Raw genomic sequence first — 17865 nt, forward strand, 5'->3', positions numbered from 1 at the left:
GAGTGTAATAAATATATTATAGAAATGAGTTAAAGTCAAATTTAACAATTTTCTATTAAAAATTAATATAATATTATGTATTGTAAATAAATGTTTATATATTTAATAATAATACTACGAAGTATGTTTAACTTTTAATATTAATATAATAATTGAGAAGATTACTTTATAATCATATACTTTACAATTGATTTGTCAATTTTTTTTTTTCTCACAATTAATATACATTTATATATGAATATATATAGAATAATTATTAATATTCTTATACTAAAAATCATGTATATATCAAATAATTGTTCATCTGTCTTTTTCTCAAAATTATATATAAGTTAGGACAAAGTATTTGTTATCCAATAAAAATCTTACTTATACATATGTTCTTACTAAAATAATAATATAAATTTATTTTTTTTATATTTGTAATTGATGGGTTTTTTTTTTAAATAAAAAAAAAGATATTTTTGTTTATTTTATTCTTTTTAAATATCTATTACATATTTAATTATTTATAATTTTACTTACCTTTCAAATAAAATATACTTAAATAAAGTGTTTTTTTTTTTCTTTTTCTAAACATATAATACAACACTTATCTATATGGTTTTTAATTTTTTTTTTTTTAAATAAAAAAAATTATATTTATTGACTTTTTGTTTTTTTTTTACACTAAAAAAATATAGTAATTTTTAGATAATAATTAAATTATTTTAGATATTATGACTGTTGTTACAGGTCGTAAACCATCCCGTTATGTACCTATTGCTACAGATGGTGGTTGGGGATATGTTGTTGTATTTGGATCTTTTTTAATTCACGTTATTGCTGATGGAATTGTTTATGCTTTCGGAGTTATGGCTACAGCTCTTATGCATGTATGTTATATTATTTAATTATTAAATTAATTTATTTTAAAAAATAAAAAAAATTTTTTTTTTTAGTATTTTAACGAAACTAATGCACGTGTATCTATTATTGTATCACTTTTGGTTGGTTTAACATTAGCTTCAGGACCAATTGCTAGTGCAATTACAAATAAAGTTGGTTGTAGAATAACAACAATTACTGGAGCTATTATAGCTACTTTAGGTCTTTTTGCTGCATCATTGTCAACATCTCTTGAAATGGTTATGATTACAGCTGGTGCTGTATGTGGAATTGGATTTGGTTTGATATATTGTCCTGCTATTGTTATTGTAACAATGTATTTTGAGAAATATCGTGCATTAGCAACTGGTATTGCTGTATGTGGTGCAGGTGTTGGTACTGCTGTTATTTCTCCACTTCAAGAATACCTTATTCAACATTATTCATGGCAATTTTGTATGCGTGTAAATGCTGGACTAGCATTAATATGTATTATTGCTGGTTTAACTTTTGCTCCATTAGAATTTAGAGAAGTATATGATGATGAAGAGGATGATGAAACAACAACAGAAAATCAAATTGAAAATATTAATGAAGAAATAAGTGATAAAGAAATTATGAAAAATAATTCAGAGAAAAAATCACTTCTTGATGTTAATAATATTCGTCCAGCAATCTCCCATCAAGATCTTTCTGAGACAACTAAAACTAGTAATTTAAAAAAAGCAACTAGTCATGCAGATAGTCTTCATAAAACAAGAAGTAATACTGTTACTGATGCTACTGGATATTTAAATGTTAAAGATTCATTCTATCAAGGAAGTATTACAAATCTTCAAGAATATAAAGAAAATCGTGATAAATTTAGAAGTGTCACATCATTACAAAGTAGGAAAAGTGTACATGCTCCTCATGATATGAAAAAAACAATTAATGAAGAGGATGAAAAACAATTAGTTTCACAAAGTACTGAAGATGGTAATGATGGTAATACTCTTATGGATACTATTAAAGCATTAACAGATTTTGGTTTATTAAAAGATCCAATATTTATGCTTTTTGCTCTTTCAAACTTTTTGACATCAGTTGGTTTTAATGCTCCAATGGCATTCCTTCCATCACATGGAGAAAAATTAGGATTAGCCAAGGAAGAGGCATCTCTTATTATGTCTGCTTGGGGAATTTGTAATACAATTGGGCGTATTCTTTTTGGAATTATTTCTGATCGTAAATTACCATTTAGTTTTGGTAAAGATCTTCCAAGAAATAGATTATGGATATATAATATTTCTCTTATTATTAATGGATTGGTTACAGCATGTTGTTTCTTTTTTACATCATTTTATGGTATTGTTACATTTGGAGGTTTCATTGGATTAACTATATCATCATATGTATGTCTCACCTCTGTAATTCTTGTTGACTTGTTAGGAGTTGATAAACTTACAAATGCTTTTGGTTTATTATTACTGTTTCAAGGAATAGCAACATTTGCTGGACCACCAATAGCTGGTATATTAGCTGATATGACACAATCTTATATCATATCATTTATTATGTGTGGAGTTTGTGTTGCTGTATCTGGAGCTATGCTTTTTGCCATCCCATCACTTCAACGTAAATTGAATAGAGTGCCTAAAGACTCATCTGATAGTTAAGATAATTGATAATATATTCTTACAATACTACCTAATTTAAAATAATAATTTTTCTCTTTATATTATTAGAAAAAAAAATTACGGATGTATTTTATTTAAAATCAGTAATAAGTGATGGGAAATATTTAATTCTTTCTATTCCTTTATTTGCCTTCTAATAATTTTATATAAACAAAAAATCTTATTGTTATATCCTTATCATATCTTTTTAATTTTTATTATTCTACTTTTGACACTTATATTATAAATCTTTTTAAATTATCTTATTATTTTTATACTTTTTATTTATTTTTTTTTATCCTAAGTATATTTAACAATATTTTTTTAATTAATTTTACAATTCTACAAAAAAAAATATTATATATATTTTTACTTAATAGCTTTTGTATTAAATTATTTTACATATTATTATTTATAACTTAATTTAGAAAATATTATTTTTATCTGACTATTTAAAATATAAAACTAAATTACTATTTCTTTTATAGTTTGGGTAAATTGTTAGCTGTGTACTTTTAATTTATTTCATATATATAATTATTTAAAAAATTTAAAAATTTTACACATATTTCAATAATAACCAGTTCTTATATTAAGATGGATACAATAATTTCATAATTTAAAAAAAAAATAATATTCATACAACTGTTAAAAAAAAATGTTTCATGTTATTTTTAGCAGATAATGAAATTTTACTTCTATCGAAATTATACCATGTGATTTTATTTTCAAAAATTTAAATTGATAATCAAGTTTCAAACTTGTAACTAAATAAATTATATATTAAATTTATCTCTTTTTTGGTACCTATGATAAAAATAGGCAAATCGAAGAACAGTACTATGTGTGATGACTTCTGTCCAATCAAATTTTAAATCAATGATTTAACTTGGACACATCTCTTTCTCGGTTATCTCGAGAAAGTTAAAAGCATAGCAAGGCACATTCCGTTTATACAAGAGAGAAGAAACAACAATGTCTTAGAACGAAAATCGAACGAACAGTGTAGTTTAAATTATAGGCATATTATAAAGGTTGAGGTTCATTCTTCCAATTCATCAAAGTCGCATCCTGTTCATCGAAAGTACAACTACCATTGTGTCTTTTTACATTATTTTATTATCAAACATATCTTTTAGTTTATTGTTAAGAATTTTTTCATAGAATATTTATTTATTTTATTATTCTAATTACTAATATTAGATTAAATATTTATAGGAGAATATTATCCAATTTTTATGATTAAAACTTTTATATCTTTTAGATATAACACCATCACTATATCACATTTTTAACTAGGGATACCTTTATTGTCTGTAAAAGTACAAAAAATAACGACTGTATCGAAGATCCTGTAGTAAAAATTTAAATATTAAAGCTATATTTTTTGCCTAATTTTTTCATACATTACAATTTCGCATGGGTACTGAAAGAAGAACAACTAGGAAAAGACGTGTTTCACAAACTACAAAGACTCATTGTCGATATACTCCAGAGTATTTTGATAAATATGCTGTTGAGGAAAAAAGAAAGAAAAATCGTCTTGACAGGGAAGATAGAAGGCGACGGCGAAGTGAATTACGAAGGAGAAATGACGATGGTTATCAAAATTCATCAAAAAGTAGAAAAGATAGTGGTAGTTATGAACATGATCCACCAAATAAAAAGAAAAAGACTAAAATAGAAAATAAAGTAATTACAAAGGTAAGTTAAATGAAGTACTCAAAATATAAACTTTTTTCTAATTTTGAATTGTATCAAATATTATAATATGATGTTTACTGAAAAAAAAAATGATTGTTTAGAAAAATATATTGTACTTTTAGTTATAGCTAATATGCTTTTTTTTAATTTATAAAAAAAATGTTTTATTACGCATGCCACGTTTTAATTTTTAAAAAAAAACCTACAAATACTAGTATTCTATACTTTTTTTTCCTTATGAAAGATTCATAGTAAAAATTTTTTGATATATTTAATTTTATCTTATCATAGAATATAAAAAATAAATCATTTTGATTCTACAGTTATTATAACATTACTTGTATTTTCTTTAGTATAGATGTCTTGTAAACTTAGATTTTTTAATCCCTAATGAAAAATATTAAATATGTTTTATAAAGTATATATGTTTATCCCTTCATTACAATTTCGAGTTAAAGTTGTTTCATCAAATAATTGTTCAATGTCTGATTTTGATAAAGCAACATTAAACTCGCGGAAATTACCTTCTATTTTAAAATATTAAAAGACATAACCGTGATATTATATAAAGGACGATGTTGTGCCTTTATGATGGCATTACGTGATTTATCTTTTGATTGTTGTTCGAGTTTAAATATATGTAGATAATATATTATTATATTTGAGTATGTATGCTTTAACTTGCCAATAATCATCTCCTGTGGGCGGTTAGAAGATAATATAATGTTAGGTTAAATATAGGAGATATAGTCGCTGTATCTGTGATTTGTTGCCTTCTGATAAAGTTTAGAGAAAAAAGATATTTAGTATATGATATAGAATATTTGGTTGATTATATTTTTGAAATTTTTATTTTTACTAAGAACGATATTGTCTAATTTGTTTGTTAATATTCTACTTTAAGTTTTACTTTATATTGTGTACTTTATTGTATTGTTAAAATCTTTCAAAATCGGTTCCCAACTTAAGACGAGTAATTTATCTGGTGCCTCCCGGTGGGGTACAGCATTTTCTCCATCTTTGACAGAAACTACTTCATCCAAATCACCTCTTCCTATTTCTGAGGTAATAGATATTAATAATAAAAGTGGAAATCTTGTAGCACAACAGTGTAGAAAACATTATTTTTCTCATAGGTTACCTCAAAGAGCTATTGTTGCTCCAGCACCACTACAACAACCAGTTGAAATTTTACCTGGTCCCATGCGAAAACAACTTCCACCAACTGATCCTTTAATTCAAGCAGTTGCAGTTGGATCAGCAAATGCTAATAGTGCTAGAAAATTACCTTTATTTGTAATACCTAAAAGAAGAAAATATAAAAATTTTGTTTCTAAAAGACGTAACAATCAATTGTTACAAAGTTTAAGAAAATGTTATTCTGATCCTTGTTTATATAAAAGTTATAACTCTTGGGGTGTATCTAGTAAGAAAATTTCTGTCAATACTAGAAAAACCTCTATTTCAAAAATAATAAATCAATTGAGTTGTGATGATAAAGGGTTAAATATTATTTGTAGTGATAATTTAGTTAAATGTAAACCTTCACCTGCTTTGGAAAGAAAAGCATCAACAAGAAAAAAGAAGTTAAAAGATTTAGATAATACTAAAAAAGAATTAAGAGAATTTGCTAAAATTACTCTTCCTACCATTGATTCTAAATATCCATCTTCATCAACTTATCAACCTACAAAGGATGATGAAGTTGTCAAAAATACTGTTGATGCTATTACAGCCGCTTTTTCGGGTCATTCTATTGCTGTTGTTAAGTCTTCAACTCCTCAAAAGACTTCAACAAATAATATTCCAAAAGTTATTTTACCATCATCTTCTCATACAAAACCACCATTATCAAAAGAAGTTTATACTACTACACCTAAGATTGCACCTAATAGTCATTCACAGGCTCCACCACCTGAGGATGTTCCTGTTCGTGTAGGTACAGGATCATCAATTAATCAATTACAACAACAAGGAACATCGTCTAAGTTGTCTGTTAGTAAAAACCAATACCATATTCCACCATCTAAGTCCAATCCAAATTTTGTTATAAATAAAGAAAGTTTAATGGCTGAATTAGCGCTTCCTCCTGGTATTGCAGCTAAGATTAATCACGTAATAACTAGTGGAGGTCAAAAGAAAAAGGTTTGTAAATATTATTATTATTATTATTTGATACAACATGTTAGAAACAGAGATATTAAAATTTACATACTAATATATATTTTCTAACTTAATTTTCTAATGACTTATTTTATTGTTATACATTTTTTTAGACTACATCAGCGAAACACTCAGCAAATACTTCAAATGCTAATAATACTACAGCAAGTAATTATCAGTATCAAAGTAGTGGTAATAATCAAGTTACTAATAATGGACCAATTGTAACACAATCATATCAGGCACCGTTTAAAGATGACAAAGATGGACATTTGATATATAAAGATGGTGATTTAATATTAAATAGGTACAAAATACAAAAAACATTAGGGGAAGGAACTTTTGGAAAAGTTGTTCAGGTAAAAGATACGAAATACGGTGAACGTGAATTTGCATTAAAAATAATAAAAAATGTTACTAAGTACAGGGAAGCAGCTAAGTTAGAAATAAATGTATTAAAAAAATTAGCTGAAAAAGATCCGCAAGGAGAACATTTAATAATTCATCTTAAAGAAAGTTTTGACTACTTTGGACACATATGTCTGAAATTTGAACTGCTAGGATTAAGTGTGTTTGATTTTCTTAAGGCTAATGATTATCAACCTTATCCAATGGATCAGGCAAGAATGATAGCATATCAATTGTGTTATGCTGTTAAATTTATGCATGACAATAAATTAACACATACAGATTTGAAGCCAGAGAATATTTTATTCACAACAACTAATTATGATACAATTCCTTGTAGAAAAAATAAAACTTTACGTATTATTAAAGATGCTACAGTTCGTCTCATTGATCTCGGAAGTGCTACATTTGATCATGAACATCATTCAACAATTGTCAGCACAAGACATTATCGGGCACCAGAAGTCATTTTAGAGTTGGGCTGGTCTCAACCATGTGATGTATGGTCTATAGGTTGCATTATGTTTGAATTATATTGTGGAAAAACTCTCTTCCAAACACATGACAATAGGGAGCATCTTGCTATGATGGAGAGAATTCTAGGTTCAATACCCTTACGAATGGCAAGAAGAACGAGAACGAAATATTTCTATCATGGAAAATTGGATTGGAATGAAAGGTCTGAGGCTGGAGCATATGTTAGAGAGCACTGTAAACCATTAACTAGATATATGACAAGTAAAGATGAAGAAACACAAGAATTATTTGATTTAATAAGTTTAATGTTATGCTATGAACCAACACAAAGAGTAACACTTGAAAAAGCATTAACTCATGGTTATTTTAGTAGGATACCTGAAGACAGAAGACTTCCAGGTGTGGATCATTCTACAACACCATCATCCATTTCTAGTAGAGTTGCTACTGCTAGACCATACGTTGTAAAGCAATCACCTGATTCCTATACTCCCATAATGGGATAATAATTTTAAAAATAAACTTTGTACTTATTGCTTTTATTTCCATTTAAAATAATAAATTTTTAATTGATAATAATATAAAAGAATAATAAAAAAAGTTAAAATTTTTTTTAAATAATCCAGTTAATTATGTTTAAAAGAATGTAACATTGAACAAATATAAGTTAAATTAGATTTTGATATTCAAACTGTTTTTAATCAAACTAAAAACTTTATAAGAGTTATCAATAATAAATTTTTTTAAATTGTTGTTATTTAGAGAATAGAAATCTTATTTCTATACCAAATTACCAATTTCAATAATCAATTTTTTACAATAAGGAAAGAAGAATTTTTTTGACAAAAAAACATTTATTAAAATTTATAATTTAATTTTTTAGAAAAATATTGTTTTAAACTTTTATATTCTTAATAATTTAAATAATGTATTAATGTTTAAAAAAAAAAAATTTTTACGATTTCATTGTTAGTTTTAAATTTTTTATTTTAATTTCATAGGAAAAGTTATACTCTTATCTTTCCTGTTTGAATTTACATAATTTGATATAAGTTTTTAATAAATGATTTAAAAAACAAATAGTGTTATTGTTTATTTTCTTCTATAGTATTTTTAAGCAAATGATATAATATAAGATTAATTAATTAATATTTCTTTTACAATTAACAAGTAGATTTTTCATGTATAAAAAAAAGTAAATTAATAGATTATAAAAGTTATAAGGTAATTTATCATAGAATATTATAAAAAAAATATTATATCTAAAGGATAAAAGATAAAATAAAACATAATACATAATACATTAAAAAATAAATTGATATATAAGAACAAAAATTTCACATAAATTTAACTTTTAATTTATCAAAATTTTTATTCTAGTCATAGAAAAAATGAATCTGAATGTCAATCTTTTGATATTTTTATAAGAATAAGTTAAAAAAAAATCTCAAAAATTAAAAGATATAATAAATATGGTTTTATATCATTAATAGATGAAATTGATAAAACCCTTTTTGTTAAGAAGAATAATCATTGTGAAAAAATATTGGGACAACAATAGTGTTTTAGAAGAGATTTGCAAGATGATTCAAAAAATTGTTGTCAAGCTGATTCTAGATGGGAGTTCTGCACCATTGATAAAATTGTTAAAAAGAATAGTGACTCCAGAAACACCTATACTATCTGATAAGTGAAAGGAATAAAAGCAATAAGGATCATAATTTATATTTTTGTATTATATTAATTTTAATTTTTTTATTCAACAATAAAGTAGTTTAATATATTAAGTAAACATTCGTTTATTTTTTTAAAATTAAAATGATAAAAAATATTGAAAAATTTTTGGTACTATACTCAAAGAATAATCATCAGATGTACCTGACACTTGCAAAAATTTTATGAGTTAAACAGCTTCAGCTGATTTTCATTGAGGTTAAAAAATTTTTGATGTTGTCAGGTACAGCTGACATTTATTTTTTTAAATGCACTTTTGTCCCAAACTTTGACTTATCACAGCTTCACAAGTTTTGTTTTTTCATATAGTCATGATTATACTCAAAATTTATTATTTTTTTAAAGGCTATCATATGATAATAATATTATTTCCAAGTTTCAAAAAAATTAGTCTTATAATATTTATTCTTGATATCAAGCTTGAAGTATTTGGTTTAATTGTGAATTTTTGAAATTAGTCAACATAAATTACAAAACAATTTATCCTAACTAACGTTTTTAAAGGAATCGAATAAAATTAATCCACTGTTAATATGATAAGTTTCAACCGAAATATGAAATGCCAGAAACAATAAATATTTAGAAAAAATTTTCGCCTTTTGCTACATCTTGTTTCAGAATAAAGATAAATACAAACTGATTTTTGAATTCGATTATTATTTTGTTTTCAAGTAGGGTCTCTCTTCAAAATATTTTTATATCTTTAATTACTACTGAGATATAAAAAAATGATGACAATAGATTAGGCGCGCAAAAATACCAGAAGTTGTATCTCAAGAACGATTGCAGTTTAGAAAATATTTTTAACGTAGACTATAGCTTAAAAGTCTTAAGAAATCCAGCGCATCTAATTTCATGTTTTTTGGAGCTCATTTACTTGAGTTATGATGTTTCGTACTTCAAACTTTTCAAGATACAATTTACATCATATCTTGAAATTAAGAAGTCCTATAAAGACAAGACTAATCTCATTCGATTTCTCACAAAAAAATGATCTAGAATAGTTGGTTTAATTTTAATATTTCTAATTAGATCATCGAAGTCGGATTTTTTCAAAAAATATTCTCCACTTTTGCTTCTTACTTTGACTCATCACAACTTCTCAAGATTTGTTTTTGATATAGCCTTGATTATATTCAAAATTAATCATTTTTCAAGGGCTATCAGATGAATACAATTTCATTTTGAAATTCCAAAAAAAAATTTTTTTTAGTGCACATGTTTGTAGATTAAATTGGAAATATTTGAATCAATTGTAAATCACTTTATGGAAATTGGATTTTTTCAAAAATAATTCTTCATACTAAAATAATAATCCTCACGTACACTTACTATTTATTTTTTGAATGTATTTACTTTTTTAAAAATAACTTTTTTGATTTAATATTTCATTTTAAAACAAAATTTATTTATAAATATAGATAAAATATTTGTTTATAAATAATATAAAAATATTTTTATTTACAAAGAATTTAAGTTTTACATTTGTTAAAGAAACTTTTTGAATCAACCCAATATATTAAGAGAACGTAAAAAAAAAATTAATTTTAATTTAAATAAAGCTATTGTTACTGGAACAAAAGCTTCAGGATTCATTTCCACTGCTTGATCATACAACCTTTTTGCTAGATGAAGATCTTTTGGTAATCCTAATCCATGTTCATACATATATCCCAAATTAAATAAAGCTTGAGAATTTGCAAACTTATCTGCTGCTAATTTATATTGTTCAGCGGCTTCTTTATAATCTTTATCTGTTCCTATACCATAATATAAGTAATCTCCTACCTTAATTCTTGATATAGGATTATTCTGTTCAGCAGACCTCCTCCAAAAAGTAAATGCAATTTCTTTAGTATTTGCATCATTAAAAAATTCAAAATTTTCAGTTGTTTTTTCAAGAATATGTGCAAAATTACTTTGTGCAACTTCATAACCTAAATCTGCAAATAATAAATATTGTAATAAAGCTTCTCTTGTTTTTCCATTTTTGTAATTTGTGTATGCTTGCATAAATGGAACACCCCATTTTCCTCTTTCTGCAACAGTTTTATAAAATCCTACAGCAGTCTCACAGTTACTAAATACACCAAGTCCTTTAGCATACATATGTCCAAGCCAATAAAAGGCACTTATACTACCACCTTGAGCTGCAGCTTGAAGATATTTTAAAGCTAAAGCAAAATCTCTTTTAACACCAAGACCTTTGAAATGCATATATCCAACATATAATTGTCCCTCAGGATGAGTCTGTTCTGTAGCTAATAAGAATGATTTATATGCCTTGGTATAATTAACTTCAACACCTCTACCAAAAAGATACATATATCCAAGTCCAGTTTGTCCAACAGGACTACCTTTTTCAGCAGATTTTTTAAAATAATTAAAAGCTGTTAAATTATCTTGTGGTGTTACTCTAGTACCTTCTAAATACATTTTACCTAAATAACCTAATGCTGTTGGACTACCATCTTTTGCAGCTATAGAATAATAATGAAATGCATTTTCATAACTTGGATTAACACCTCTAGCACCATTAAGATAAAGAGCACCAAGACCTATACATGCTTGTGTATCACCTTTCTCAGCCATAAGAATATAATATTCTAATAAATTTTTATCTATTGGTCCTGATAAAGATGAATGAGCTGATGAAGGTTCTACATCTTCAGTCAATTTATATCTTGTAATAGCTTGTCCACCAGTAATTTTTAAACTTGATATAACTTTTTCAGCAACTTTTTTATAATAATCTAAAGATGTTGGGCAACTTTTTTCTACATTAATCCCATATAGGTATCTGTAACCTAATGCCATTTGTGCAAGAGTATTTGAATACAATCCAGCTACACTATAATAAACAATAGCTTTTCTTGGATCACGATCTTTTATTCCTAAACCTGTACTATAAATAAAACCTAATAACATATTAGCATCTGAAGATCCATATTCAGCAAGTTTATTTAAATAACCTAAATGAAATTTTGGTTCATTAAAATGTCCTAACATATCACCATAAGCTAAAATTTTCATAGCTTCAGAATGATTCATTTCAGCTGCTTTAACTAACAAATCATAAGCAGATTTTTTTTGATACCATTCCAAATATTCATTTTCTGTTAATATATCAATAGCTTCATTATAAATACTTTCACTTTCTTCAACTATTTTTTTATCAACATCATCAAAAGTAATATTTTCTATAGATAATTCCCGATAAATTGGATTTGCTATATATTTTTTTACAAATTTTGGCACATCATTTTCAATATAAATTCCTTTATTAGTAATATCTTTTTCTGTTATATCATGTAAAGCTACAAATATAAATGAAAATATTTTTTTTTAATTCTTCAAACTTACAAGGAGATTCTTTACTTGCTCTATGTTCTGCTATAAAAGTTTCACTCAATAAAATTACTGGTTGTTTTTTTTTAGTTTTCTTTTCTACTTCTGAATCAGTTTCATCACAAATTATTAATTTTATTATAATAAATAATATGGTAAAAAGATATAACTTTTTCCTACCCATCTGAAAAAAAAAACATCAAACTGAAAAAATATTCAGTGGCAATAATTAATTGTTTCGTGGAATGAATACACTTTTTTCCAAAATCATAAAACAATACAATATAACGTTAAAAAAGATAAAAAAAAATTTTTTTTAAACTTAGCATAAAGGGTATATTTCTTGATTTTAAATAAAAATAAAATATTATATGAAATACGAGGTTATTAACACGTAGTCAATAGTACTAAAAACGTCATATGGACAATTCGTTACAAGAGTTTCAATGATCAAATAATCACTTCATGATTTTCCACAACAATAATAACTTTCAAATATTGATGTATAATGTAATTCAGTTTAATAAATGTAGAATATGCACACTTCACATAACTTTGAACTAAATTACCTACTTTATTAATAATAATTTCTAACTACTACTAAAATTAGTAATATTAAATTATAATTTTGTTTATATATATATATATGATATCACATTTATTACTAGCATAAATATTAAAAAAAAAACAATTAAGAATAATTACATTAAACCACAACATGATTAAAAATTTATTGTTAAATTTGTTATTCAGCAAAAGGATTTTTTAATACCAAAATTACAGAATCACCCCGAAGAAACATTTTTGAAATAAAACGATCTTTGGCAATTGCTTGTCCCTTCTTTTTTCCTTTTCCAGTTTTAGGTGTTTCAGTCCATAATTCTCTGACATCCTCCAAAATCATATTGAAATGGCGATCAAAAGCTTTGACACGTCCAAGTAATTTTTTATTATTCCTACAATTAATAAGAATTTGAGTATTTTGACGAACAGCATTTGTTAAAATGGATAATGGACCAATAGTAAATTCTTTCTCCTCAATGGCATTTAACTGTTCCTGACTCATTTCACATTTTTGAACTCCTGATTTAGCCATAATTAAAATATGTAAGCACTTTTCTCTTCAAAAAAAAAAACTAAAACTAAAAATATTAAAATATAATAAAAAAATATTTAAAGTATAAATGTATGACAACAAAAATAAAAGTTTAAAAGGCATACCATACTCAAACATAATTCCAAAATACATAGGTCTCAAGTTGAATAATTTTTAAACTTCAATACATGAAATTAATTTTTGCTCTAAAAAGAATGAAATAGAAGAAATATTAATAATTTTTAATATAAAAATTAGTATTATTTTGCACAAATATATTTTTCATTAGTAATAATATATATCGGAAATATAATTATAATATTTTTCACATCATTACATTACAGTTATATAAAACAATAGAATTATAAAGTAAAAATGATACAAAAATATGTTGGCTTAAAATAGAATAGTCTAAGAAAAATTTTTTGTTTTTACTATTTTTTCAATATTTAAATAATAAAAAACATTAAAAAAATAAGACTATTTTTTTTAATAGTTTGTTTATGGCATAGTATATTACTATCACAATTTTATTAAAAACAAATATATATTACTAAAAAAAACGTCATTTTATTTGAATTTTTTTTTGTTTTAAATGTTTTGTTTTTAATTTTTTAATAACTTTTTATAGTTTGTACAAAACTTATTTTTGTAAAAATATTAATAAAACTTTTTTTTTAATATAATTTAAGAAAATCTATTTTTGTTTTGGGTTGCCGTAGAGATAAGGTAATTAAATGAAAAATATTCAATAGATGATTCAATAAAAATTTTACCTTATTGTATATTTTTAAACAACTTTGTACATGTAATATAAAAATAAATTAAAATATATTTTTTAAATTACTCTCTATATAAAAGTTTCACTGGTTAAAGTAATTTTACAGTGTAAAAATGTTACCATTGAATATATTTAATTTTCTAAGGAATGTTTCTTTATGTAATAGTGATGAAGATATAAAACAATATGAAATTTCAAAGGAAATTGATAAAGAATTAATACAAACAAAAGCAAAATTTATAAGAAGAATGTTACTTTTAGGTATTAAAAATATTAATAATAATTTTATTTTTTTAATTTTTAGGTCCTGGTGAATCAGGAAAAAGTACTTGTTTAAAACAAATGCAAATTTTACATAATAAAGGTTTTACTCAAAATGAGTTAAATGAAAGGAAAATGATTATTTTTAGTAATATAATAAAAAGTATATTAACAATGATTAATGTACTTATTTCCGTCAACAGCCATCATTCTATAAGTAATCTTAATGAAATGGTAAAAAGATTAGAAGATTATTTAAAAGAAGACTTAGAAAATAATACTTTTCCAGAAGATGTTGCTAGAATTGTTAAATATATTTGGAGTCAAAAAAGTATACAAGATATTTATAAAATACGTGATACCTATCAATTGATAGATTCAGCTGAATATTTTCTAAATTCAATTGACCGAATATCAGCTATTGATTATGTTCCAAATACTCAGGATATACTTATGGTACGGATTCCAACTACTGGTGTTGTTCAGGTTAATTTTAGACTAAAAAATATAGATTTCAAAGTTTTTGATGTTGGTGGACAAAGAAGTGAAAGAAGAAAATGGATTCATTGTTTTGATAACGTACATGGATTAATATTTGTAGCTGCTGTTAGTGAGTTTAATCAGGTATTACGCGAAGACAATAAAACTGTATGTTTTTTTTTCTTTATTTAATTATATAAGTTTTTTAAAGAATCGTCTTATGGAAGCAATAGAACTTTTTGATTCTGTTTCAAATAGTCCTTTTTTTGAACATGCTTGTATAATAATATTTTTAAATAAAAAAGATATTTTTGCAGAGAAGATAAAACGTTTTTCAATTAAAGAATGTTTTCCTTCATATAATGGTAAATTTTTTTTTTAATTTAAAAAAATTTTAATAAAATTATATTTTAAAGGTCCTCAAGAATATGGTCCATGTATGAAATTTATTGGATCTCAATTTTGTAGACAATACCGTGGAAAAAAACATTTGTATATGCATTCAACCTGTGCTACAGATACAAATCAGGTACAACATGTTCTTAATAGTGTAATCGATACTATATTACAGAAAAATCTTAAAGAATCTGGTATGATATAAATTAAAAAATTATTTTTTTAAATATATTTATGAAATTTAAACTAACATTTTAATAATTAAATATAATTTTTGTTATTAAATAATATTGTTATAATATTATTACATCAATTGTCACTTGTTTAAAATATAATTTTATAATAATCAGAAGTGTATTGTTATTTAAAAAATTTTTTTTATACATTACTCTTTTTTATTTATAAAATTCTAATAAAAACCAATTCTAAAAAAGTTAAAATTTTTAAATAAAATTACATAACAATTTTTTGCGTTAAATTACTTTGATATTGTTTTTATTTTTTTAATGATAATTAATAATTTTTTTAAATATATATTTAAGTAAAAAAAAACTTGAGAAATATATTTTTATTTTCATTGTTTATTTAAAATTTTTAACATTAAAATTATTTAGAATAATTTAATAAACAATTATTTTAAATAAAATTAGTAAAATTAATTTTATAATAAAAATAAAATTAAAATATTAATTTATAATTTGTTAATTTGTAGTATATAGTAGAAAAATTTTTTTTATTATAAAAATAGAATAAACAATTCAGGTAAATTTTTTTTAACTGTTGTTTTTTTATGTTGTTATACTTAGGTAACAATAAATGATAAAATATACAAACTTAGTATATCGATAAGAATCTGTACCATTCAGTGATTGGATTTTGAAAATAATTTGTTATGTTATTTGTAAAAGTTAATAATATTTGATAAATATAAATTGATAAAGAATTTTTTTGTAAAAATAATTATATCAGCTATATTTAGATAGTTAAAAATATATTTATTAAAAAAATTAATTTTTATAATTCAAATGCTATATTATTATATTTTTTTAAAATAAAAATTTTTTAAAAATAATATAATTTTCCTAATAAATAATTAACTGCATAAAAATTTATAAAATAAAAGTTTCTTAAGAACACTATATATCAAAAAAAAAATACTTTTAAAATAGTATATATTTATTCAAAGTAAAAAAAATTATCAATTGCTTTTATTAATTTCGCTTTTCTAAAAATATGTTAAATCAGAATGTTTTTATTTGTCTAATGATAAAGTAATCATTCTTTTAACTTATTTATCATGTTATTACTTAACAATAGAATTATAAATATTATCTCTTATTACTTTTAGGTTAAATCATAATTTTTATCATTAAACAAATGAATAATATAATTTTATAACTTTTTTTTCATTGTCTTCTACATTTTATCAGGTTATTGTTCCATATTTTGTAACATGATAACTAGAAAATTTATTATTTGAATAAGCAATTTTACTAAACATTTTAACGAATTCATTTATACATATTTAACCTTATCAGAAATTAAATTACGATTAATAATTATTTAATCTATTATTAACATAATTTTTTCATTTTTTGATTACCAGCAAAATTAAACAATTAAATAGTTATCAGTTGGGGTCAAGCCGTGCCATCCGTATGATTGAGTATGTATTTTAATGATAAGATATTATTTTATTATATAAGAAATGATTATAAGGATTTTTCCTATTGAAGACATTATTATTTTGTACTTTTTTTTCAATGAATAGGAATAGTGTTATTCATAATACTTTATCTAAAACTATTTCTACTTTAAATTTTTATCCAACTAATAGTAAAGAAGAAATAGATTGTGAATTATATTGTGAAGATATGTCAAGTCCAAGTTTTAAAGAAAGTGATGTATCTATTCCCTCTAGTCCAGATAGCATTTCTAATGATCGATCATTAAAAAAACGTGGAAGACCACGTAAAAATGATGAACAAGAAGAAGAAGTTATAATGACTCAAGTTTTGAGGAAAAGGAAATATGCTAGAAATTATCGTGAAACAGTAAGTTTCTATTATATACTTTTATTATTATTATAATCATACTTTTATAGCAACGAAAAAGACTAGAACAATATGAACATCTTCTTAAAGAACATGAACGTCTTCATAAAGAAAATGAAATTCTCAGGAATCAATTAAAAGAATATACAGAAAGGGAAAAATTGTTAGAAATTCAAAAGCAATCACAAATAAATATTAATTCACTACCTAATAACATAACAGATTTATCTTCTGCTGCTTTAATTCATCAATTTTTGTATAATCGACAATTAAATATACCAGTATCATTTTCAATGACATAATTTTATTAGACTAATATAAATTTCCCTACATTTTTTTTTTAAATATTTGTAAATAATATAATTAAATATTTTAAATAAATTGCCATTTTTTTAGCTGTGTATAACTATTTTTTATATATTAAGATTCTTGTTTTTT

At 23.7% G+C, this 17865-nt stretch overlaps 6 protein-coding genes across 6 annotated transcripts; 4 read left to right on the plus strand and 2 right to left on the minus strand.

The window, feature by feature from the left end:
* Positions 1-90: 90 nt before the first annotated feature.
* Positions 91-2525, plus strand: SRAE_1000017700 (EG:103B4.3 protein; the record flags this gene model as incomplete). Its single annotated transcript, XM_024646979.1, has 3 exons — positions 91-121; positions 715-875; positions 942-2525. The coding sequence occupies 3 exons, from the start codon at positions 91-93 to the stop codon at positions 2523-2525; spliced, it is 1776 nt and encodes a 591-aa protein (XP_024501103.1).
* A 1419-nt stretch (positions 2526-3944) lies between these two features.
* Positions 3945-7783, plus strand: SRAE_1000017800 (Serine/threonine-protein kinase Doa; the record flags this gene model as incomplete). Its single annotated transcript, XM_024646980.1, has 3 exons — positions 3945-4229; positions 5199-6374; positions 6506-7783. 3 exons carry the CDS (start codon positions 3945-3947, stop codon positions 7781-7783), a joined length of 2739 nt encoding a protein of 912 aa, XP_024501104.1.
* Positions 7784-10517: 2734 nt separating this feature from the next.
* Positions 10518-12543, minus strand: SRAE_1000017900 (BcDNA.LD23587; the record flags this gene model as incomplete). The annotated part of the gene is made up of 3 exons (XM_024646981.1): positions 10518-11983; positions 12026-12328; positions 12375-12543. 3 exons carry the CDS (start codon positions 12541-12543, stop codon positions 10518-10520), a joined length of 1938 nt encoding a protein of 645 aa, XP_024501105.1.
* A 561-nt stretch (positions 12544-13104) lies between these two features.
* SRAE_1000018000 (Small nuclear ribonucleoprotein Sm D2) lies at positions 13105-13455 on the minus strand (the record flags this gene model as incomplete). The annotated part of the gene is made up of 1 exon (XM_024646982.1): positions 13105-13455. The coding sequence occupies one exon, from the start codon at positions 13453-13455 to the stop codon at positions 13105-13107; it is 351 nt and encodes a 116-aa protein (XP_024501106.1).
* Positions 13456-14050: 595 nt separating this feature from the next.
* Positions 14051-15578, plus strand: SRAE_1000018100 (Guanine nucleotide-binding protein G(k) subunit alpha; the record flags this gene model as incomplete). Its single annotated transcript, XM_024646983.1, has 6 exons — positions 14051-14057; positions 14180-14184; positions 14437-14497; positions 14541-15145; positions 15189-15342; positions 15394-15578. 6 exons carry the CDS (start codon positions 14051-14053, stop codon positions 15576-15578), a joined length of 1017 nt encoding a protein of 338 aa, XP_024501107.1.
* A 1558-nt stretch (positions 15579-17136) lies between these two features.
* Positions 17137-17729, plus strand: SRAE_1000018200 (Hypothetical protein; the record flags this gene model as incomplete). The annotated part of the gene is made up of 2 exons (XM_024646984.1): positions 17137-17427; positions 17478-17729. The coding sequence occupies 2 exons, from the start codon at positions 17137-17139 to the stop codon at positions 17727-17729; spliced, it is 543 nt and encodes a 180-aa protein (XP_024501108.1).
* Positions 17730-17865: the final 136 nt, after the last annotated feature.

This window comes from Strongyloides ratti (assembly GCF_001040885.1).
Source record: "Strongyloides ratti genome assembly S_ratti_ED321, chromosome : 1".
Taxonomy (NCBI): domain Eukaryota; kingdom Metazoa; phylum Nematoda; class Chromadorea; order Rhabditida; family Strongyloididae; genus Strongyloides; species Strongyloides ratti.